The following is a 25,120-nucleotide window of genomic DNA, read 5'->3' as shown; positions in this document are numbered from 1 at the left end:
AATAGCACCCTGACTGTTTTTTTTTTTTTGCCGGGTCTGTGGTGCACTGCCAGTGAAATCAAGTTGGGCTACTTTTGACGTGGCACAAAGAAATAGTTGCAGAAAGTTTGACTGACCCACAGTCTCTCACTTCACTGCATTTATTAACATTACATGGAAACTAAATATTATTATTATTATTATTAGACTGAACATTTATACTTCTTTACGTGACGTCCTGCTTTATTCTCGCACAGCTTTAGAGTTGACTAGTTCAACCAGCTCCACTGGAAGTTCAGTGCCTTGTTCAAGAGTAGCTTGGTTATAGTTGTTGGGTCAATTAGGAGAGTGTTTGGAAGGTTGGTAGTTCGATCCCTGGCCCTGCAGTCCCTTGTCAAAGTGTCTTTGAACCCCGAATGCCCCCCGATGCTGCGCCATCGGAGTGTAAATGTGTGAGAGTGTTTATCTGATGAGCAGGTGGCACCTTGCACAGCAGCCTCGTCCACAGTGTGTGAATGTGTGTGAATGGTTCCTGTACTATGTAAAAGCGCTTTGAGTAGTCGTTAAGACTAGAAAAGCGCTATATATATATATATATATATATATATATATATATATATAAAAACAAAAAAAAAACAGTCCAAACCGTGCTCGACTCAACTTGGCGGCGGTGCCCAGTCTTCCATTTTCCATTGCAGGTTTAGTACCGCCTCATGCGTCATAGCGGCGCCGCAGGAAACTGCCGCGACCTAACGCGACACACACACACAAAACGTCGAAGGTGTGTTGTTGTTGATTCTTTGTTGCCACAGCCAGAAGACACATTTAGTTTCAAAAGAAGCTGGAGGGAGCAAAAAAAGAAAAAAAAACACCGCTTGCTAAACTATTTAAAAAATGGCGGGTTTGTTCAGGACGCCCCCATCTGTCGCTAGCAGGTCGCCAGCAATGATGACGCAGTGCTTAGTGACGATTCTCTCCGACCAATCAGTAGTCTGCAGGTTTTCACGTCACCTTTTGGTATCGCCTCAGCTCGCTTGGAACCTCGACAGAGGTGATACTAAAAAAAGAAGTACCTGTTAGCTAGTACCAGGTACTTTTCATAATGGAAAACCAAAAAAGGCGAGTAGAGTCGCAAGTAATTACCCACCTCAGCAATTGTTCCTGGACCCAGCCCAGGTTCTATCACAAGAAAACTCTCCAAAAGCCCTAAATCATTCTAAAAGGTGGAGAAGCCTTTGGAAAGGCAATAGAGACAGTAGAATAAAAAAAAGAAAGGAAAAGAATAGAATAAAATCATGTCTAAAGTAAAAATTAGGACCACACTCTACGGTACGTTTCGAAAATACACTGTACATTGATGGCGCAGAGTATTATACTGTACATTAGTCGTTAATATTGTGTTCAATGCAATACTGTGTACTGTACAGCAGCAGGGGCTGGATTGGGCTTGTATAAATTAAAATGCAACTAAATATACATTGAATATATTTGCACATATAATATAAAAACACACACACAGCGAGAGGTATGTTAAATACAGGTATTTAATAATACAGGAACATAGTACCACAGAGATAAATGGGACGTTTGACATTATTATAATAATAAATTGATTTTATTAGATGGCATATTTATAATTAATAATACGTTCAATATCAGTTTTTTTTTTATGTCTCTTTAACGTCATTGAGGTGGAAGGTCAGTTGGCCGTGCAGCTTAATGCCCACTCCTCTGATATGCATACTTATTGTAAGAAGTGGTTTGAAGGTCACCACTGTACTATTCCACAATTTATCTTGGGATTATCTAGCGTGTGTGTGTGTGTGTGTGTGTGTGTTTTAATTTTGTGCGTGCATTGTATGCACGTGTGTGAACATTTTCCTCCTGCGCCGGCTTAGTGCATCATGCCACAGCTGGACAACACATGGGCACATCTGTCAGTGCCATGAAGTAGAACCTTTTCCAGCAAGGGCAGGCAATCTTTTTCATTTCCCTCGAGTTTTTTGGGCCCCTTTTATTTCCTTTTTTTTTTTTCTTCTTCTTCATGGAGAGCCTATGAAAATGTGCAATACCAAAAAATGCTATTACTTTTTTTTTTTCTTTTTTTCTCCAAGAGGCTATTACCGATGTGTCGGTGGCGGCGCGCTGATATGAATGTGTTTGTCTTTTACAGAAACTGGAGTTGGATCGCTTCATGCTCTACGCTCACGGACCCGATCTGTGCCGCGAGTCGGACCTGCGACACGCCATGGCCAACTGCTTTGAGGCTCTTATCGGTGAGATTCCCTCGAGACAAAGATAGAAGGGCAGGGATCGCGGTTGTGCAGGAGGACAGGAAAAAGAGGAATGCATTTTAGAGTGAACTAAATATGTAAATCTATTCCTAAAAGGATAGATTTACATGTTTAGTTCACTCAGTTTTGACTGAAAACAAATACTGTCTCTCCGCTCTTACAAACACAACACAAATATTAGGAGGGGGTTTAATACTCATATAGTGTAGTATACTTAAAGGTCCCATGTCTGCTCTTTGGATGCTTTTATATAGGCCTTAGTGGCCCCCTAATACTGCATCTGAAGTCTCTTTTATATAGGCCTTAGTGGCCCCCTAATACTGCATCTGAAGTCTCTTTTATATAGGCCTTAGTGGCCCCCTAATACTGCATCTGAAGTCTCTTTTATATAGACCTTAGTGGCCCCCTAATACTGTATCTGAAGTCTCTTTATATAGACCTTAGTGGTCCCCTAATACTGTATCTGAAGTCTCTTTTATATAGGCCTTAGTGGCCCCCCTAATACTGTATCTGAAGTCTCTTTTATATAGACCTTAGTGGCCCCCCTAATACTGTATCTGAAGTCTCTTTTATATAGGCCTTAGTGGCCCCCTAATACTGCATCTGAAGTCTCTTTTATATAGACCTTAGTGGCCCCCTAATACTGTATCTGAAGTCTCTTTATATAGACCTTAGTGGTCCCCTAATACTGTATCTGAAGTCTCTTTTATATAGGCCTTAGTAGCGCCCTAACTGTATCTGAAGTCTCTTTTATATAGACCTTAGTGGCCCCCCTAATACTGTATCTGAAGTCTCTTTTATATAGACCTTAGTGGCCCCCCTAATACTGTATCTGAAGTCTCTTTTATATAGACCTTAGTGGTCCCCTAATACCGTATCTGAAGTATCTTTTATATAGACCTTAGTGGTCCCCTAATACTGTATCTGAAGTATCTTTTATATAGACCTTAGTGGTCCCCTAATACTGTATCTGAAGTATCTTTTATATAGACCTTAGTGGCCCCCCTAATACTGTATCTGAAGTCTCTTTTATATAGACCTTAGTAGTCCCCTAATACTGTATCTGAAGTCTCTTTTATATAGACCTTAGTGGTCCCCTAATACTGTATCTGAAGTCTCTTTTATATAGACCTTAGTGGTCCCCTAATACTGTATCTGAAGTCTCTTTTATATAGACCTTAGTGGCCCCCCTAATACTGTATCTGAAGTCTCTTTTATATAGACCTTAGTAGTCCCCTAATACTGTATCTGAAGTCTCTTTTATATAGACCTTAGTGGTCCCCTAATACTGTATCTGAAGTCTCTTTTATATAGAACCTTAGTGGCCCCCTAATACTGTATCTGAAGTATCTTTTATATAGACCTTAGTGGTCCCCTAATACTGTATCTAGAATTTCTTTTATATAGCACCTTATTCCCTAGACTTGATTTTCTGTTTATCATTCTTTATATAGACCTTAGTGGTCCCCTAATACTGTATCTGAAGTCTCTTTTATATAGACCTTAGTGGTCCCCTAATTAGGGGGGGGGGGGGGGGGGGGGGGGGGGGGGGGGAAAAAAAAAAAAGGGGGTAAAAACCTTGCTCCTTATGACCTCATAAGGAGAAGATTCCATTTCATTTTCTCAAAGACAGAGCAGGATACCCAGGGCTCGGTTTACCATGCCATAGGCAGGCTGGGGGAATGCATATTAATGTTAAAAAAACTCATAAAGTGAAATCTTCATGCCATGGGACCTTTTAATAGTTTTAGTGAAGTGCTGCTTTGCTGGACTTTGCAGGTGTGTGTGTGTGTGTGTGTTACATTGTATAAATAGCTGCAGTGGATCTCCCGTTAGGCCCAGGACACATTACACAGCTTCATTGATCTCAGGAGATGTGGTTTGACCTCTAGCTGGAGCGGCAATCCCCCAGAGCACTGCTCTCCTTTACCCACACCAAACACATACACAAGCTTGCTATTCATCTCGCCAGCAGTTCAGCGACAGAGTTTGTGCAGTTATTAGGAACCCTGTGCTTAAAACCGCACACACCAAACCCCTACACACACGCGTGCAGAGCTCTCGGTGGGGACCGTCTCCCCTCGTTCCTTCCAACCCCATGGGCAGCGCTAAGCTAAGCCTCACTCCTCGAGAGCTGCAGAGTCGGCAGCTTTCCTCATCTTATCACCATCTTGATTGAACCAGTTCAGCCATCTCTGCGCTCCCCTGATGATAGATACGGAAAGTGGGTGGCTTTAAAGGGATCTTTCTCGCCTCCCCTCTCCCTGCTCCAAAAAACAGCAGTGCGCAAAGAGTGCTGACTGGCACCACGCCCGCCCCCCCCTCCCCCGTCGGCCCCGGGGCCCCATACTTGTTACAGGTTCATTATCGGCAGAGACGAAGTCATAATCTATTCTGTCCTGTGGCTGTCGCCGCATCGTTGCTGCACACATCCGAGCAAGGCAGCAGGGTCACAACTCTGGATGCCTATCCTCCCCACCCTTTTTTTTTTATATCTCAAATTTCAAATTAATAAAAGTGATGAATAAACAGGGATGCTGTTATAGAGGAACCTGTGAGAAAACAGCTGTCAGAGCACCCTGTGGTGATGGGTTTTAGATTACTAACTCAAAAATGATTCCCCCCCCCCCTCACACCGCAGACACACATGCTGAGGGGCAAAACATGCACACATACACACAGATTTGACACATACAAAGTCACTTCTATTGAAAATGCCTTCTGATGTTGCCTCACTTCTTTCACTGAGACTTTTGTCATCTTCCTTTTTTTTTTTTTTTTTATAGCTCAAACGCCTCCTTTCAGACCTTGTCGTTGAGCAGTCTGTGTGTCCCCACCCTCCCCTGTCTCTGACTTACTCTTTATGTCCCGTTGCGTTCCTCCATCTCTCTCTCTCTCAACCCCGTGATCTAGTGTTTGGGTGTTATTAGGTGAAAGACGAGCCTCGCGGATGATGAGTCATCACGTCATCCTGTCATCTTCCCCCCTTCCCTCCATCCCCCCCACTCTCCAGCCCTCCAACTCTCTCACCGAAGGGAGCATATTCTCCTCAAAAGACAAACTGGGATCGCTCACATAGGACGGTACGAGGGGCTCACAAACCTTTCATTTCATCCTCGCGCACACGTTGCCATCTGACAGAGACGTCAAACCGCCACTTTCCCAAAAGCAGCAGGCGCCACGTCAACAGACATGCATATTGGTGTGTCGCTGCCTTGATGTCTGAAGGTACCATCGTTTTTTTGAATTTTCTTTTTTCTATTTTAACACGCTTTTTTTTTTTTTTTTCTCTCTCTCTCTCTCTAGCGTGCACATGCTAAGAATTCAAATGGGCCTCTTTCAGAAAACGTACACCGAAAGCTGTGATGGAATATGACATGCTCATAATATTTCCAAGGCCCTGGCAGATAGCTTTAACGGCTTACTATGCATGTTTTCTGACCTTTGTTTTATTTGTTTCCTTGCCACAGTGACCATTGAACCTGGGCTTTGTTGGAAATGGCAGATAATCCTCTGCTTTGCATGGGCAAAGCTTTCCCGCCATGGAGCCGAGAATGTGTCTATCTCCTAACCCTGAGGCAGGGCCGTTCTCTTGATCGAGAAAAAAAAAAGTGGAGAGAGGAAGAACGGAGGGAGAGCGGTAGAGGAATGGAAAGCAAAGGCATCTGCATTGCAAATGGGTGCCCTGCAACCCTGAATAATTCAAAGTGTTGAATGGAAATCTTGCTTTTCTGATCCCCTGTCATTAACTTCTGCCGGAGTGGGCCATTCTCATTTGGGCTCTTTTGGCCTGCACACCTCCTCATTCTGTGCCACCTCCCTTCTCCCTCCCTCTCTCTCTCTCTCTCTCTCTCTCTCTCTCTCTCTCTCTCTCTCTCTCTCTCTCTCTCTCTCTCTCTCGGTGCTTTTGCTCTTGCCCACTACCTCTTCGTCTTTAGAAACCACTTTCTCCCTCTGCTTATTCATAGAAACTCTGCACGCCTGTTGCCCTCCCGTTTCCCGCTCAGGTCTTCTTCACCGATAAGCCACGTTACTTCCTTCCTGCCGAACTGTTTGAAAAGAATTGAGCGAAGAATGAAAAGAGGCCCCACTCTGTTTTTATGGCCCTAATTTCCTTGTACAGTTGATCTGTGGATTATACGCTGCCAGCAGCCATGGGGGATACAGATGGTGAACCTTTGTGAGGGCCCTCTCTAAGCTCTTCCTATTAAAAGAATGGAGAGAAAGGATTATCTCTCACTTGCTGAATATCAGATTCATACACAATGCAGCCGGTGTATTCATTGAGCGAGTACTGCTCCCTTTGTTAATTGCTGCAATGGCAGTGGAGTTGGTTTCTTGCGCGCCCTCTTTTTTTTTTTTTTTGTTTCTTCCATTTCACCCCATCGCTCCAAGCCTCCTTTTTGAAAAGTAAGATGTTTGATGTTACAATGCACTCAGCCTGCCTTCGCCGCTGCAGTGGTGAAAATTCTATTTTCATGTTTTGTTTATTTTTTGCCTTTTAATGTGTTTCTTTCAGTGTCCGTCTGCAGCTTCAGCCCTCATTGAGCCGGAGAGGGAGCGGCTTAATATATTATTTGATGGATTAGAGCCTGAGCGTTTTTGAATAATTCATTCTAGGTTATTAATGTGACTGTCAGCCTCTGGTGTTTCATATGCCCCTGACTCTGGGTTTTTATTGGTCACTGAAAACCCACAGACATTGGAATTCTATTCCTAAACATAACACTGTACAGTCGGCATGGCTGTCTGCATTAGACCTGCGACGGATGTGGAGATTCATTCTTGGCTGGCCTTCTCTGGCCATGACTGATGTCCTCTACACAGTACTGGCTGAAAACTTGGTTACAGTTTGTACGCTGTGTTTTCTCTAACCCTTATACCACATCTACACAATAAAGTTTCTAATCTATCAGTTCAGGGTTGGGCTCCATTGGACTCTGGTTCCACTTTTGGTCCAGTTTAAAGTTAGGAAAATACCCAGATTCATTAAGCTTGAGTGTGCAGAGATTGCAAAGAGCAGTGTAAGGGTGACCGATTATGGAAATAGCAAATAGGTAATCTACCTTGAAACAATTGCACTGAACTTTGAGTTACAGAGTTAGTTCTTAAAGGTCCCATGACATGGTGCTTAGTAGTCCCCTAATACTGTATCTGAAGTCTCTTTTATATAGACCTTAGTGGTCCCCTAATACTGTATCTGAAGTATCTTTTATATAGACCTTAGTGGTCCCCTAATACTGTATCTGAAGTCTCTTTTATATAGACCTTAGTGGTCCCCTAATACTGAATCTGAAGTCTCTTTTATATAGACCTTAGTGGTCCCCTAATACTGTATCTGAAGTCTCTTTTATATAGACCTTAGTGGTCCCCTAATACTGTATCTGAAGTCTCTTTTATATAGACCTTAGTGGTCCCCTAATATTTTTTTTTTATTTGTTTTCCCTTTTTTTGTTTTTTTTCTTTAAATTCAGCTTGTGAATTACAGCCACTATAGCGAGTTTTTAACCCACAACTCCTACCAATGAGCTTTCCTTAAGCTGTGCCATTTTTGTCTGTAGCTATTGAGGAGGAGAGAGGGGGGGCAAGGTGGAGGGTGGGGGTGCGGCCTTCACCAACTGCCACTTTGCTCGTTTGAAAGCCATGATGTCTCTCTCTCATGGGTGGTCCAAATTCTCTGGGCGGGCAAAGCAGAGAAAGGGGAGGTAACCTTGCTCCTTATGACCTCATAAGGAGAAGATTCCAGATCGGCCCATCTGAGCTTTCATTTTCTCAAAGGCAGAGCAGGATACCCAGGGCTCGCTTTACACCTATCGCCATTTCTAGCCACTGGGGGACCATAGGCAGGCTGGGGGAACTCATAGTAATGTTAAAAAAACCTCAAGTGAAATTTTCATGCCATGGGACCTTTTAAGTTGGTTATTTCGTTAAAACTAAATACATTCACTGAGGGATTTAGAAAAACAACAACTGGTGAATCACATTTTCCTGGAAGTTTCCAAAGGTACTGGCAGTGCACACTAAAATCCAGTGTCCCCACCGCATTGTCAGGGATTCTTCATGTGCATATTCTAGGCAGGTTTACCTCACTCGTAGGCCTCCTTTATTGCGCGCTGGCTTCCCTGGCAGGGTCGACAACTCAGTGGGCTGAATGTGCCGGAGCTCTGAGACTGCAGAGTGATTTGGCCAGGGCATGATGTTACTGCAAGATGAGCTGCCGAGTGATGCTAGCATTTAATTGCCAGTTGAGTTGCCTGGCCGTCTTTGTGGGCCGTGTGTATTCAGGGCGTCAGCTGCAACGTTGCAGGCTCCTGGGGAGGACTGTGAAGCACCGATCTCCGTTTAATGATTGCAGGAAAGTTGTGCGATTGATTGGATCGCTTTGGGGCACACTTTTTGCACGGACAGCCGCCTTTTCAAGAGTGTTCTCGCCAGAATTAACTGCATATCTTGGTTTCTTCATCCACAAGCCCTTTGATTGACACCAAAGGTGTTGCTTTGAGATTTGTAATACCTTTTTTAAAATCCCTTGAGGCTCTCCTGGTTTCTCCCTTCCTCCCTGCTTACCCCCCCCCACTTTCTCCTTCCTCTTGGAAGTTTAGAAAATCTAATAATAAGAAAAAACTTTGAGTTTTCAACGACTTTATGGACTCTCCAAATCTGCTGCGTCATCAAAACATGAAGTGAACTGCCTCCCGGCCCCACCCACACCTAGCTTCAGTGTTCCACACGCACATGAATGCATTATGAGTGGGGGTTGAAAGACGTTCAAATCTTGGTCCTAGGAGGGAGTTCTAATCCTCCCACAGCTGGTCTCCAGAGGAAACATCTGCTACGAAAGCGGCGTCTCGAACTGAGGTCCACATTATGGTAAAAACCACAGATCTCAGTGCTGATGCTTAGTGGAAAACATCCTGCGAAGAACCGCTCCCCTCTCTAGAGCCTCCTGTGGTCGGCCTCAGTGAGACGTGCGCCCTGACACGCCAAGTTTACAGAAGCCTTGCTTACTGATACACCTCTGCACCGGGGGGGATGGCATGCTGCACGTTTGGACTTCAAGAAGAGTTGATAGATAGGATTTTTAGGCGTATTGCGTTCTGATTTTGGATGGTTCAAAGCATTGCAGGAAATGACTCCTCTGTCTAAACGCCATATCGACTGGTGCCTTCCAAATTCACAAGCTACTTTCATTATTTTACCACTTAACTAGATTTTTATATTGGTAAAGGGCCTCTGAATAAATGAGAGCCTGTTACTTCCCAAAGAAGCTGCTAGGGTAAGACAAAGTTGTCAGGCTTAATCAAATTTTCACTAACATTTGGGCAATGGCTGGTAGTAATTTCCTCTGTTTAGAAGGAAAGGGCATGCAAGGCAGATAGATGGGGTGTGCATTTGTTTGTCTTTGTGCTCTGTGGTTTGTTTGTATTTTTTTATGGTTTCAGTTATGTGGGCTGCATCTTCTGTGTGTGTGTGTGTGTGTGTGTGTGTGTGTGTGTGTGTGTGTGTAAATGGCCTGTTAGCCATCTGAAAGCAGTTTCCCTCCCCAGATGATGAATCCCTCATATGTTTTTGATGTCGTCCACGAAAGCAGTTTGCGCATTTAGACTTGCTACCGCACCGCGGCCCATTTCCACTGGCTCATTTATGCACATAATAAAAACCGCTGCACGATTGTATACCCAATTTGCCAGGTGGTTATTGCTTTCTAAATTGAATGAGCCACCCTAAGTGTGATGGTTGGAAGTTGTACGCAGCTTAAAGGCACCATGATAGTTGCACTGATTCTAGTAGAAAACAGTAGACGAGCAAAACAACAGAACGCACAACGGAGAGTTGACTTTTGCAAAGGAGCCGACTATTGCAACAGAATGAGCTGAGAGATGCTGCATATCATTCCCACGGAGAGAGACATTTGGGATACTCGTGTTGTTCCTTGCTTGCTGTGACAGCAGCTCTCTGCAATTTGGGACCAGTCCTCCTATCAAATGTTTTTCTTTGTCCGTTGTCTTTTGTGCGTTGGTGTATGTTGTGTTTGTATTTTTATCCCCTCACAGTTCAAGTTAGATTCGCCGCGTTCCGTTTGTTGTGTGAACATCTGCACAAATAAGTCATGCCCGAGTGTGGAGGCGAGCGACAAAGAGGACATAATAGTTTTGTGCACGCTGTCCCTGAATGGTTTGAGCGTGAAGTACATAAGTCTGTATGTGGGCTTGTATCTGTTTGCCAGGCCTATTCATTTGACAAGAGGCTCAGCCTGCCACAGTTTGGATGTTTACGTGACCTTGGCCAGTTCCATCTCACTGTAGTGATGTAACCATCCCTTCCTCTCCTCTTCCTACTCCTCATCTTCCTCTCGAGCTTTGACAAGGGGAAGGTGGGGGGGTGGGGGCGGTCTGCACGGGAACCCCGAGGTCATATTCACTCCAAAAAGCAATAAAAATGCACTCCTACTTTTAATAAAGCAATTATAACTCATTGCCGAGTTCAATTAATTTTAAGTTTTCCATTAGGAGAGAAGTCTGAAATTGCCTCAGAATTGCTTGAAATTGTTCACACCAGTAATGCAGTGGTGAAATATAATGCTTTTCACAGATACTTTGAATTTGTGTGGGTTTTGCGTGTTATTGGAATCATCCTGCACAATTTCCAGCAAATACTCCCACAGAGTTTGCGCACACTTTCCGATTAAGCGTTTGTATTGATTTTGTCTTCATTAATTCTTAGTTTCTTGTTTTTAGGTGCTGTGTATTTGGAAGGAGGCTTGGACGAGTCCCGGCAGCTCTTTGGTAGACTGCTTTTCAACACCAAGGTAACTGAGAAAATGTTTTACTCAGCTCTAATTTGTGTTCTGCCATCTGCCACTCTGTGGTTTGATATTCAGTATGTGTATTTGCATGAGCGTATGTTTCTTTTTTTGTGGACACGTGTGTGTTTACACATCAGTCATAGAGATGAACTGTGGACATGCTAGACATGATTTTTCTATTTCAATTTGTGGATGACATAGCTGTAATGTTTTCACAGATACAACCTCTTTTATTTGTCTAAACCCACACACTGCATGTTTTGGCAGCACTACATATTGCACGCCGTTGAAGCATTGCCAGCCTCAGAAGGTTAGATCTCCCATAATCTTGCATTACCCCGCAATGCTTTTGACTAGCTGCTTATTATGTGCAGTGTACTGATATTCAAAAAGATAAAACTATAAGAAAATGTGGATGAAGCCATAGCATGGTTTGTATATTTTGTGAAATGAACTGGAGGTGTGGAACAATGCGGTTTGCCATTCTTGAACAAGACACCTGCTGCTGTGTGTGTGTGTGTGTGTGTGTGTGTGTGTGTGTGTGTGTGTGTGTGTGTGTGTGTGTGTGTGTGTGTGTGTGTGTGTGTGTGTGTGTGTGTGTGTGTGTGTGTGTGTGTGTGTGTGAGAGAGGGATCAGCATGCATGAATAAGTAATGAATCATCAGTATTTGCATTTATCTTGGCAAGAAATGTTATGAGTCAATTAAATCACCTGCAGCACATCTAGTATGTAGCAGCAGGCTTTGTTCTAATTGGCTATTGAGGGTGTTTGTCTGAGATTCAGTTGGTGACTCCCAGCACACTACAGGACACACATCTATCAAACATGTTTGATCAGCATTGGTAGACCAGATCAGAGGCTTCAGGACTAAATCTTTGAAAACCTCAAACCACAAAACAACTGGGGAAAATGGGAAGCATCCGTCCTAAAACAAACTAGCTGGAAATATAAAATCTATTTAATTTGACTGAAATACTTTCCTATACACTTAAGTTTTTATTTACACGATTTTCTTCAGGGTTCAAGACCAATATTTCAGTTATGTGTGTATAATAAAAAAAAAATTTGAAACTGATATATATATATATATATATATATATATATATATATATATAGGAGGTCTTTATTTGTATGATGAGAGATTTCTTGTAAAGACTGACTTCTTTCAGCTGCTGAACATATGTGGATTTAAAAAAAACTCCAAAATGTCAAGTACCAGAGGTGGAAAAAGTACAAAAATATTGTACTCAAGTAAAAGTACCAATACTGAAATATTACTCAAGTACAAGTAAAAAAATACCTATCTGAAAAATTACTCAAGTAAAAGTAATGAGTAGTTCATTTAAAATGTACTTTAAGTAAAAGTTACTTAGTTACATAAAAAAACAACTGTAAAACGGGGCAGGGGGGATCTGTCCCATGTAGTGAGAAATAGGACAAGGGGTCATAAATCCCAAACTATTTTGTTTTTAATTAAAGAAAAATCTATAAAAATGATTTTGTAGGATATCACAAAGCTGGTCTTGACGCTTGGTAAAAAAGCCTTGTTGGGTTTGCAGCTTAACTAGCAAAGCTTCAGCTGTCCGTGCCCGCTCTGCATCAGTCAAGTTGTATTTCCCTGCGTGTTTAGTATTGGCGATTCAAATTCTAATCCTTTAACACAGCGATCTGTTCTCCGCAAACGAAGCACACGGCTTTACCTTTGACTTCAGTAAATAAATAATTAGAAGTCCATGTTTGGTTAAAAACTCGGCACTCTGTATCGACCGCTCTTTCTTTCCCACGAGCCGACATTTTTGAGGGATAACGGCTCATTCACGTCTCCCGCTCAGTTCGCGGCTCGTGGCCGGACACGGGGGTCCGACCTTCATTTTACTGTCTGTGGGTCTGACACATTGCAGTTCTTCTTCTACTTCTTTTAATTGCAACTTGCAACCAGAGAAGAAGAAGCTACATACGTTCGCATATTTCACTCAAAAACGTAATCAAGTACATTTTAAAATAGCGATTTTTAAAAAAAATACTTGAAAAATACAAAACACACAACAAAACTACTCCATACAGTAACGTGAGTAATAGGGGTGGTACGGTTCACAAAACCCACGGTTCGGTTCGTATCACGGTTTTAGGGTCACGGTTTTCGGTGCTGTACGGTTCTTGTTATTTTTTCTTTTAATCTTTAACGCTCCAGAATATACTTCAGCATATGATATATAGCTACAATTAGCATATTGAATGTTGAACTGTGTGCATGTATTGTGCATGTTTCACAATACATGCACACAGTAGCAGTTCTATATATTGTTTTATTTCATCATAGGTAACGTGAAATCCAAAATGTTTCCCACACACCAGACTATAAACGATGCTGGCGCATCCTCCAACTCCGGGCAGCCTCTCTCCCACTTGACATTTCTGCATGTGACGTGACATGACCTGCAGCAGCAGCAGCAGCGGCACCCCACTCCACTTGAGGAGCGGTCGGCTCGGTGCCTCTCAAAATCTGACAAAAATCTTTTAAACTGACCTTTGACGATCTGAAATGAAGACAGATTCAGCAACTGCATGGCCCATTTCTCGCTTAAAATGTTTTCAGAAACACGTTTCGGTGAACTATTTGAGTACAATATGAGATCGGATTGTGAACGAGCCGCCTGTTTTGAAATTCGGGAGCAGAAAGACCCATGTGACGCGATCTTCCAATCAGCTGCCATGGGTTGCGTTCGTCAAACTCATCCTGCTCGTCATTTCCAGTAATTGTTTTAACATAGGTGTCGAAAGTGGGCACTACAGCAGTAAGTGTTTAGTGCACATTAACGGTGTACTGACGAACCGTGCGGCACACACACGCTCCGTACTGAGACTAGCGAACCGAGCGGTTCGGATGTTTTTTCATGAACCGTACCACCCCTTGCGAGTAAATGTATTTCGTTACTTTCCACCTCTGTAACTTTCTTATACCGAGCAGTGCAGCAACTATTGGAGCAGGCAGAGAATGGGGTACACAGTCGCCATCAAGAACGTTAAAAACTGCAGTCAACATACAGACAAAGATAAACATGCCCTCACAAACATACTGTATCTTCTAATTCAAAATAAACCGGCAGCATTGAGCACTTCGATATCCCATGGCTACAAAAGATACCTGCTGTTATTTTTGTTCATTTCATCACTGAGGGAGACAACAGATGAGAGGAAAGTTTGGCATCCTTTTGATAGAATTCCACAAGCACGATAGAATAGATGGTGGAGCATCCATGTGCAATGAGTAAAAGAAATGTATTAGTAGCATGTTTTATGGAAAAAAGGAACCCAAGTAGACCAAATCAATCTGTATTTTATATAAGAATAACTAGAAAAATGCATCACATGATCTTAGATTAATGGTAAATATAGACATTCAGGCTCAGAGATGCAGACGGGACCAGCCAGGAGCTAAACCTTTCAACTAAAGTGAAAAAAATAACTAAAAAAAATCTTAAAATCAATTTTAACATCTATTGGGAGCATGTAAAAGGATGGCCAAAAGTGGGATATGTGATCTGTTTTTGTTGTTCTACTTTAAAAAGTCTCTATAGCATTTTGAACTAGAGTTGTTCCGCTGCCAATACCAGTATCGGAAATGCCTCCGGTACTACCTAAAATGCTGGTATTGGTATCTCAGAGGATGTGAGTCTATGCACCAATCTTATACCACATAATTTCGCCCCTAAAGCCCCCAAAATCTACTTTAAAGTAGTTTATGTTCTTTTTCCGTTATGACTGACTAGATAATAAAAGAAAGTTCCATGGCATTCAATCTTTGTATGTATTTACAAAGGGATTAACCTGAGCCAGGACATACAACAATGATAGCCATCATATCACACCCAGCAGGGTTATTAGTGTACAGCTGTTAATTAATAATAACATATCTCATTTTTTTTTAACGCACTGGTATCGGATCGGTACTCGGCATTGAACAATACGCAAGTTAAAGTATCGGAATTGGGAAGAAAAAAATGGTATCAGAACCCCTTCAATTTGAACTAGAGCTGGGCAATATATCGATATTATATCTATATCGTGATATGAGACTAGATATTATATTTTATTTTGGATATCGTAATATCGTGATATGACATAAGTGTTGTCTTTTCCTGGTTTTAAAGTGATGTCATTTTATGAACTTACCAGACTGTTCTAGCTGTTTTATTATTTGCCTTTGCCCACTTAGTCATTATATCCATATTACTGATGATTATTCATCAAAAATCTCATTGTGTAAATATTTTGCTGAAAGCACCGATAGGCAACACTACAATATTGTTGCGGTATTAATATCGAGGTGTTTGGTCCAAAATATCGTGATATTTGATTTTCTCCATATCGCCTAGCCCTAATTTGAACTGCTGGAGATGAGTGCGAGCTTATGCAAGGACAAAAGGAATTAAAGTGGTCAGTACGAAAGCATAAACAACTTTATTCAAATCTAAAAAGGATAAAGAACATGATTTAACAACCTTTTGTACATGGCCTTCAAATTTAGAATAAAAGCATCTTTCAAGTTTAACGATAACCAATAACAAACTCTGGTCATACAAGTGAAAACAATACCAGATTCTCGGGCACATGCGTATTCTTCAAGGGGTCTTAGTAAAAAAGATGAACCTGTCAGCCAATCACGTCGGTAGTGGTGCTGCAGCTGTGCTCTGCACAGTCCAAGTTGCACTATGAAAAACCTTTACACTGCATAAAAATCGATAATAAAAATCACAGCCATTAAACGTTGTCAATAGCACACTTAATGCAGTACAACTATGGATGCTGAGGGAGCATATTGGTTAGGTTGCATGTGAAGTTGTGCATGTGAAATTTTTAGACATGGAGACTGAGGATTGAAATAGTATGGCTTGTCACCCCCTCCCCCCGCTGCGCTGACTCTCCCCCTGATGGCTGCACTGTCAACAAAGCTGAGAGGAGACAGATGGACACAGACCAGAAAGCCAGGTGGTGTGATAGGTATGGGGGTGGGGAGTTGTGGGGCGGAGAGATGGACGGACACCGGGTGAGATACATTTCTGTGGTCTGCAGGACTACTCGCTTCCTTCTGTATTTCTAGCTTAACACGTTTCAAATGGGTCTTCTCACAGCACATTACCAAACTAATGAGAGGCAGTGCAAAATTGAAGGACTCCACATTTTTCTTTATCACACCCGGCAAGGTTTTGCTGCTCCAATTTGTTGGTATAGTATTCCATTCACACATGGGTGATCAATCCCATTTCCCCTTCTTTTCTCTCTGTAACAACAGGATGCTGGCTGGTGTCCCTCCTTTGCTCCCCTCTTGTTTTCTCTCTTTCCTTTCCATTCTTTCCTCTCTCTAACACTCCAGGATGTCATTCCCCCCCCCACAGATGTTTTGCCCCAGTCCTCTTATGACAAGTCATCACAAAAGCTCCACAACTCCAGAGGTAGAATTTAGAATTGACTACCTAAGACAAAGCTCGCATGTAATTTCCACCTCAAGACCTAGCCAGACAAACAGTGGCCCCAGTTTTTTTTTTTTTCCTCCTCTCTTTCTCTTTCTGTTATTCCATAATTGGTATGGCATTCGTGGCAGGGGCGCAACAGTTATTTCCGTCCCCTTGTTTTTCTCTCAACATATCACCTTTGCTGGCACTGGTTCACAAACAACGGGGCTCTTGCCGAGGATGGAATTGAGCTTCGTTGCACACAGACGCCCGGAGGAACAATGGATGCTAATTTGCTAATGACGTTACCGTGGAGGTTATTAAAGCATCAGTAGAGAGGCAGGAAGCCTCTTTTTTTTTTTCTTCAGTGGAAGCTGCTCGATTGCTCTCCACCTGGACTCAACGGCAGTGCAATATAGCTGGGAAAGATGTTGACGCCGCTGTACTGTCCTGAGGGAAATGTCTCTTTCGAGGAACAATCATCATAATGATGATCCCACTAGTTACCCGTGGGCTACTCTGTTGGCTTTTATTAAACACCACCACACAAGCACACACACTCAAACACCAAATGCAACAAAAGGTTGCTGTGACAACTGAGATGGTCACCATGGCACTGCGATGGTCACTTTTGGTAGTATGGGCATCCCAGTCTTCTTCCTACCTCCCTCACTTCTGTAAAAAGGGTTTTAGAGCAGCTTGAGATGGCATCAACTGTTTGGGTCTTTCAGCCTTCTCTCCACATTTTGATATGGTTAACTGTGCTGGTATGCATTCTGAATTGAGTGGTTTTGCAAAAATTGCCTGCATATCAGGTTTTAACTGTATTTGATAATCATGACTCACTATGATGTTATTTTGATCTCTTGGTACACCAGTAGAGTGTGATAGGCTTACACACACATTCAGGTGAAAGACTGGCTGACAACTCCCTCCATACTAAGGTCACCTCACTGGCTTGCACCAACCGTAACCTCTGCCTCGGTTAGGTAGATTCAAGCTAGTTCTTTCTGCATGAACACAGATTATTAATTTGTTTTCCTTTTTTGAAAGATTATCCACTGGACATGAGCATTTCTGAGAATGAGTGAGTGTTTCTATTTTCCCTTATTTGAACCGCAAACGATACACTCTTTTCACTCGGCTACTCTTTACCCCTTCGACACCCCAACGTCCCTTTCTGTTCTCTGTTGACATCTCTGCAATTTGAATGCTTTGTCGAGTGACAACTACAGCCAGTGTGTCCAATGTTTGAATAAGAGTGTGTTCTCCATTGCATCCTTGGTTTGATAATAGCTTGGAAAATGAATGCATGCCCACGTTCACCAGCTATTTTCCATTCCCATACATGTTTCTGCTAAAAGGAACTGTAAAAGTTGTGCTCTTCACCTCAACAATAAATCACGTGGTGGACTTCACTAAATAGTCAACATTAGTTTTCTCATATTTGGAAGATCACCTTGACCATTCACTAACCGAAGCCTCCGTTTTGAACATAGGGCTGGCTTATGTTGGTATTGATTAGCGACGCTATCTCTTATAGATTTCTCTTATGCACTACTATGTTTGATGGATTGATTTGCAGCCTGTAGCTAGAGACCAATTTGTCAAGAAACACCGGACCTTGTCAGAGAAGAGCACAATTATGTCCCAATCATGAATAGCCAACAGTCCCAGGGATGTGGGGGGTAGGGTGTGGGTACAGGGCGTAGTGGCGTTGACTATTCACGGCTGGCTTGTGAGCCCCGAGCATATGCAAATACCCCCTGTGGATTATAGCAGCGCTGATTGAAGCCCACCTTTAAAATGGAGGCCATAGCAGGTTTGACCAAGTTGCCTTTTGATTTTGCTTTTAATTTCAACTCATTATGGGTTAGGCCGTTGACATTCAAATAAACATGTTTGCATATGTTTCTTTTTCTTCCTTTTTCTGTTTGTAGCACAAGAGCTCCATCCTCCACATGGCTGGGATTCAGCTGCTGCACATGATGATTTGTGTCCCCAGTAATTATACCTTCCTCATGCTGGGAGAGAGCGAGAGAGGAGGAAGAAAAGAAAAAAAAAAACTGTTGTTATTCTTAAATCCCCACTCGATGCTGGCTTAATCATTGTCTGCCTTGTCTTTGGAATGGCTGTAATTGAAACATTAGCTGTTCGGGTCTATATACAGCATGTGGGCGGATCGCGTGTGCCCTGTGGATGGATTTTAATCATAAGCCTCGATCACAAGCTGAAGCAACTTGTGTGTACTTTACTTCCTCCTGCGTGTGCGTCCTGCCTTTTTAGATGCATCCCTTTCATGTGTATTTTATGGCAATTTGTGTGGCTGCAAAATCATTATGACGAAATCCCATGTCGTATTCGCAGGCAGGCTCCGTGTTGACTTGATATCTGCTATGTACTTAGTGCTTTTCAACTCCAGTCCAAGGCTAAGAGACAGGCAACCAAAAGGAAGCTTTTGCTCAAATGTATTGACCACTTTTATGAATTTTTCATTGGCTGCTCAAGGCAATGGGTTGCCAGCTGGGTGGGTTGAGAAGATGAGGCGTCCATTCGATGCCGCTGACCACACACAACCCCCCCCCCTGCCTGTGGGCTAGTGCCGCATTTTAAAGGTTTATCTCCTTGAACCTTTTAAACACCTAAGTGATACTGTACTTTAGAGGCCCTTGCCACATCTCTATCACTACTATGACTCACCCAACATTAGACCCCAGGCCCAAAACTGCTCCTGACTGGCGTTGTCCTTGGCAACAACTTGAGAGCCACAGCTTCTGCTCCTCCTCTCCGTTTGCTGTCTATTCAGCCTTTGTCTTTTCTACCATTGGATCTTGTGGGGTTGCGTCAGAGCAGGGTTTAGGAAACATTGACATTGATCTTGCACGTATTTCTGTCCACCGGCATGGGAGGCAAAAGGAGTCCAGCACTGCGATGGAATATGTGAGATATTTATGTAATTTTTTGCAATGAAATTGCGGGAACTTGCAAAAATTGCGGGAACTTGCAAAAATTGCGGGAACTTGCAAAAACTGCGGTTTGATAAAAAAGTGATTTCCCCCAACACCCTGCTTTTCGATGATGTTCACGTCGCGTAATTGTCATTTCATAACGTTCCCATGGTAACGGGAAAATGGCTGCTCTTGTGTGAAGTAAACGCAACATTTTTCAACTTTCTGCTAAGATATAAGTGACTTTTTTGCAACGAAAATGCAGGGATTATGAAATCATGCAAGCCCCGCATATTTTGCGCAGAAATAGGCAATTTATGCTGCATATTTGAAAAAATGCGCCCCCGCATAAATATGCGGACTTTGGCTGATTATGCACTGAATTATGCGATCGCATAATCGCGTTTTTCTGGAGGGACTGAATAAGTGTTAGATTTATTCTTAATGTTGAGAAACCGCAGCCGTCTCTGACATTGGTGAAGAGCGAGTTGTCAAGGGTGAAAAGTAAAGTTTTTTTTTTTCAGCGTTTTACGTTGGTGTATTACCACAAATAAAGTCATGTCATGTTAAAGCTGCATAGATACAGCAATATATCATTGTCCTTCTTGGCTTGATTCCTGGCTCCTCCTCTCCGTAAGTCGAAGTGTCCTTGAGCATGACACTGAACCCAAAGCGCCTTGCATGGCAGCTCTACCACTCTCTCTGTGTGTGTGTGTGTGTGTGTGTGTGTGTGTGTGTGTGTGTGTGTGTGTGTGTGTGTGTGTGTGTGTGTGTGTGTGTGTGTGTGTGTGTGTGTGTGTGTGTGTGTGTGTGTGTGTGTGTGAGAGAGAGAATGAGAGGCAAATTTTAAAGCGCTTTGTTCGGTAAGGTAGAAAGGCGCTAAATAAATACAGTCCATTTAGCTTGTGGGTTTTGGTTCTCAGTTGTTGTCTTTGTCTGTTCTTTTCCCTTTATATGTATAGGCTAACATTAGAACCGTGATAGTGTAAAGTTTCCCTGTCCATCGGAGTAGCCAATAAAACGTTTCTGTACTACCATTATATCACAGAAAGTGCACAAGGCTGATGAAATCCAGCAAAATAAATGTTTAAATACTTAGAAATCCACCTTATCATACGTGGTTTTACATATGGAGCAAACACGTATTTGAGGCTGTAATTGTTGCTTATATTATACAATATTTTTAGGAATGTTTTTTGTTGTTGTAATTTATTAGTTTATTAGGTTTATTTTTACCGGTAATGCATTGAAATGTCTTCCCACTGACTGCTCACATCTCTCTTCCCCTTTCTTTTCTGTCTTTGCAGGGCCTACAGGAGGTCTGGCTCAACTACCCTCAACATCCCCTGCAGGTTGGTCGAGAGATGTTTTATTATTGATGTTTATTTTGGGCTAGGTGCCTCTCATTAAAACTCACCTCACCCCCAAGACACAAACTCATTCTCTCCATTTGAAGTTTTCCAGCCTGAATGTGTTTTTTTCGTGTGTGTGTAACAAAGGTGGGCAAGCTGTTAGTTTGGGTTCTGAGTTCTTTATAGCTGTCACAAGGCTTCCAGTAACCTTCCACTAGTCTTCATTGTTCTGCTCCCTGTGTCTGCTCTCCATTTTGGTGGAGACCCTAATCCACTTTTTCATTTAACTAGTCTCGCCGTTGCTCCTTTCTCCCCTTCTCCATCATCATGCTTTTGCACTCTGTCTCTGTCTCGTTCTCCTCACACTCTCTCTCTCTCTCTCTCTCTCTCTCTCTCTCTCTCTCTCTCTCTCTCTCTCTCTCTCTCTCTCTGTTGTGCCTTTCTTTGCTTTGCATGATCTGCCCAAAAACATTGAACATGTCAACAGTGTTTGTTTGAAATTAGGATTTGGAAGAAGAGATCAAAGATGCCATAACAGGATTACAGTCCCGGATCACATGGGGGCCCCCAGGGACCGTCAGGCATCCTTCTCTCTGATGTGTTTGTGTGGAGAAAGTGTTTCTTTGTGTGGATGCCGAGACTCATCTTTAAGCAGTTTATTCTCTTCATCTCCCTGCGTGTGCACAAGTGCTGCTGCATCTTCATATGTAAATTTTTTTGCATATCCATGTTTGGCCCGAAATAACACCATGTTTCTGTTTTTGGTACCTCTGCGTATATTCTGTATAGTATATGTCTATTCTTTCCTCGTCTTAACTCCTCACCCCTGTATTTTTCATCCCCAAATGCTCTGCAGAGAGCCTGGATGTTTGTCGTGCAGCTCAGTTCTCCGAATATACCCATTGTATCCCCGGCGTCTGTTTTCCTAGTGAGTTGCACAGCGGCGGGCACCGTGGTCGGGGGGTGGAGCCCCGCGGTCAGCCCTGCAACCGCTCTGTGGTGCGAGGGGAAACCTCCACAGTGTGCTGCCTTAGTAGTCATTAGCCGCTTCTGAGCCGCAGCCTCATTACCACACACTGCGCGTGTCTGCGCTTTCCTCAGGGTGGTCCCCTGCCAGTGGGGTAAAGCCTGTTAAATTTTGCCAACCTCTTGGTAGCTTGATAGCATCCTGACCTTTTGGCTTGAGATGATATAATCTAAGCAGTTTCACACAAGGAAGAACATCTTTCCCTTCATTATATATTTATTTCATTATTTATTGTGTAATTGATGAAAGCCCCCAGGAGTTTAGGCGAGAACATTATGCCCAAAATTGTTGCTGAGAATTAACAAGGTGTCAACCCCCGCTCCCCTGCCCACCAAGACGAGGAAGACAAAAAACGGAGGTGAAAGAGGGAGCCGTCTTAACGAGGTTTGAGTGGACGGCAGTGGCAACTGGCCATGGCATGTGTAATTATGCGTCCACCCGCCTTTGGCATACACGCATCCATTAGCCTTGCCGCCGTCGTGCCCTACAGAGCGCAGTGGAATGCTTTGTGGTTGACAGGCACATCTTTATGTCTTTCGTGTTTGCTCGATTCGCACCAGCGCGTCATCACCCCCCAGCTCTCCAGAATAATTTAACGGAACGTCATTTACGTGGAGTCTGGATTTCAAAATTCCTTCTCTGGTCTGTTGGGGAGAAACATGAGTGGCAGGCTTTCTGGGCCTCAAAAGACCTCGGCTCTGATTCTGCTTTCTGTCTGGACTGAGCTGAAAGTGATGCTTTGAAGCCATTTCAAAAGTGTATTTTTTTTCTTCTTCATAACTGCTGTTGATTTTTTTTTTTTTCTCCACTCCGTTTGAAGCCTTGCTGCTGGCCATTCCCCCTAAAGGATAGCTAGCGCCTACGAGTGCTGATCTCGTCAGATGACGTTAGTTGTGATGCATGACATTTAAAAGCCCTTCGTTAATTAACAGAGGGGGGGAAAAAAAGGCAGAAGTGAAATGTTTCTTCGGACATATTGGAAGATGGAACCATGACATTACCGGCAGCACTCCAATTAAAATACTGAGTTTAAAGCTACGCACTAGCTTGACATGGGAAATTCTGAGAAAGCTGTACACAGCATTCCTTCCTGCGTTTTCATATGCAGTCACAGAAGATGCTGGGAAATGAAAGTGGCCATCTTTCCCTGGAGAGTCTTGATTGTAGCTTTCTTTATTCTTCTTTTTTGGGGGACTTTATGTAGACAGAGTCAATTTATTGTGCTTTCCCTTTGAATGTCGATGTTTCTGTTTTCTTTGGGAAAGATGTCTTGGTCAAGCATACGGTTGCTCCACGCGGAGACCAATTAGATGTTTCTAGCCATCTAATTAATGCACCCATAAGGATATCTCTTGATTCAACAAACATGCATGCACATAGCATCCCATTTATTTTTCTAATGGGCACAGACATGAGCAAATACTGTAGTTAAAGCGAGCGGCATGTTTTTGCTGAAACCGTCTACCTCTGAACTCACCCTAGCCCTAGAGCTACTGTTAGACATAATCTACAGCAATTTTCACAACCAAAAACTATTCTTTCAAAACATATCAACGTCACAAGGCCAGGAATCTCCGATATAGCCTGCTTTAGACCAAACGAGACTGAGTCACCACAGATAGTAATTGGCCGCTATATTTCGAGAAAAAGAAAAATGCGAGCTGTTTGACTTAAAACTTAATGACTAAGAGATTCCATCTGCTGCAGATCATCGGAGTTTGTTTTGAGGCGGCGCAAAAAAACACACACACTCTAAGCAAGCCCTCAAGCAGCACACACTGAGGTTCATTTCATTTAAGGAATTTATGTGACGCTCTTATGTGGAACGACTTCGGCAATTGTAGGGTTTTTCTGTGTCTGGTTTAAGGATCCTTGAAGTGGTCACACTGGTTATTGCTTGACACATAATTGCTCGGTTCTACTTTTGGTTTGGTTTGGTCATAGATTAATACATGTGTATAACATACTTACTGCAAAAATATGTCCTACATAAACAAAAGCAGTACATTCAGTAAAGTATGGGATATGGAGACTGCTGTGTTTTATATTACAGACTTGGTTCATATGTATTCATATGTACTATTCAAAACAGGCACCTCGGTGTGTTGGTGCACATTGTTTTGTCTTGTTTTAAAAAGAAAAAAATGGTCTATGACATACTATCTCAAATCGCAAACAGTATATAGTATTGCACATATAATAAATCAATTAGTGCTGTCAAACAATTAAAATATTTAATCGCGATTAATTGCATTGTTGTAGTTAACTCGCAATTAATTGCACTTAATTGCACACGTCACATTTACGTTGTCTCTCTCAGTTGGAGGCTGTGCAGTAAAGCTGAGCCATCACCGGAAAAGTGCTTCTAATATCCTTCACTGGTCTCCGTCCAGAGCAACGGGGTCTATTGGTCCATTCTGTACTGTCTATGATGAAAACCCAGGTACTAGTGACGAGAATCAGCCAACCACTCAGTCTCAAACCGAACTCGTTCCGAAAAAAGGCTCACATTCGTTGGTGTGGAAGTATTTTGGATTCAAGCAAGACGACGAGGGTCAGTCCGATGTGATTTGCGAGGCATGCTTTGCCCTCGCTGCAGCACCGCAAAGTAACACCACAAGACTTTACCAGCACCTCAAACGTCACCGCAAAGTGCAACATGATGAAGCTGTACAGGGCAAGAGGTCCGAAAGACGTTTCAATTAGCCTTTTTACAGCTATGTTCAGGGCCATATTCAGCGCAGTGCGTTAAACTTCTATTTTTGGTAACCTACTTGAATGGCCAGTTGAATGTTAATTCTATAAAAGGCAAGCAGTTAAAGAGTGTGCTAAGAAATCATTCTGTTTTTGATAGTGTACTTAATTGGCAATTTACAAACTCTACAAACTCTCTAGAGACTGAAGCTGTAGCTGCAGCATGTTGACATGTTTTAATTATGTAAAGACATGTTCAAGGAGTTCAGATATAGCCGGTATCAGGGCCATATTTAGTTAAATATGTTAGGTCACTATTTTTGGTGCATTGTTTGTTCCTGCCAATTTGTTCTGTTTTGTCATGGTTCATGTGCAATAAACATTACACATCGTGAGAAAAAAATCGTGGCAGAGAATCGTTATATCAATTCTAAGCTAAAAAATCGTGATTCATTTTTTTCCCTGAATCGTACAGGCGTAGCTGCAACACAACAAGCGCCTGGCCGCTACAGAAACCCAAACTTGCGCGTGTTAAATTTGGAACCCATGATCAGATTTGAAACCAA

The 25,120-nt window shown here is 42.7% G+C and overlaps 1 protein-coding gene across 2 annotated transcripts in view; it reads left to right on the top strand.

The window, feature by feature from the left end:
* Positions 1 to 25,120, top strand: part of drosha (drosha ribonuclease III) — a 104,474-nt gene that overhangs the window by 51,713 nt on the left and 27,641 nt on the right. For both annotated transcript variants that reach the window (XM_039789682.1, XM_039789683.1), the window contains exons 22-24: positions 2,153 to 2,255; positions 11,012 to 11,082; positions 20,789 to 20,833. In XM_039789682.1, the coding sequence (XP_039645616.1) occupies positions 2,153 to 2,255; positions 11,012 to 11,082; positions 20,789 to 20,833 (219 nt within the window). The remainder of the gene's footprint in view (positions 1 to 2,152; positions 2,256 to 11,011; positions 11,083 to 20,788; positions 20,834 to 25,120) is intronic.

Source organism: Perca fluviatilis, chromosome 22 (genome assembly GCF_010015445.1).
Source record: "Perca fluviatilis chromosome 22, GENO_Pfluv_1.0, whole genome shotgun sequence".
NCBI classification, from domain to species: domain Eukaryota; kingdom Metazoa; phylum Chordata; class Actinopteri; order Perciformes; family Percidae; genus Perca; species Perca fluviatilis.
This window is presented reverse-complemented; position numbering and strand designations above follow the sequence as displayed.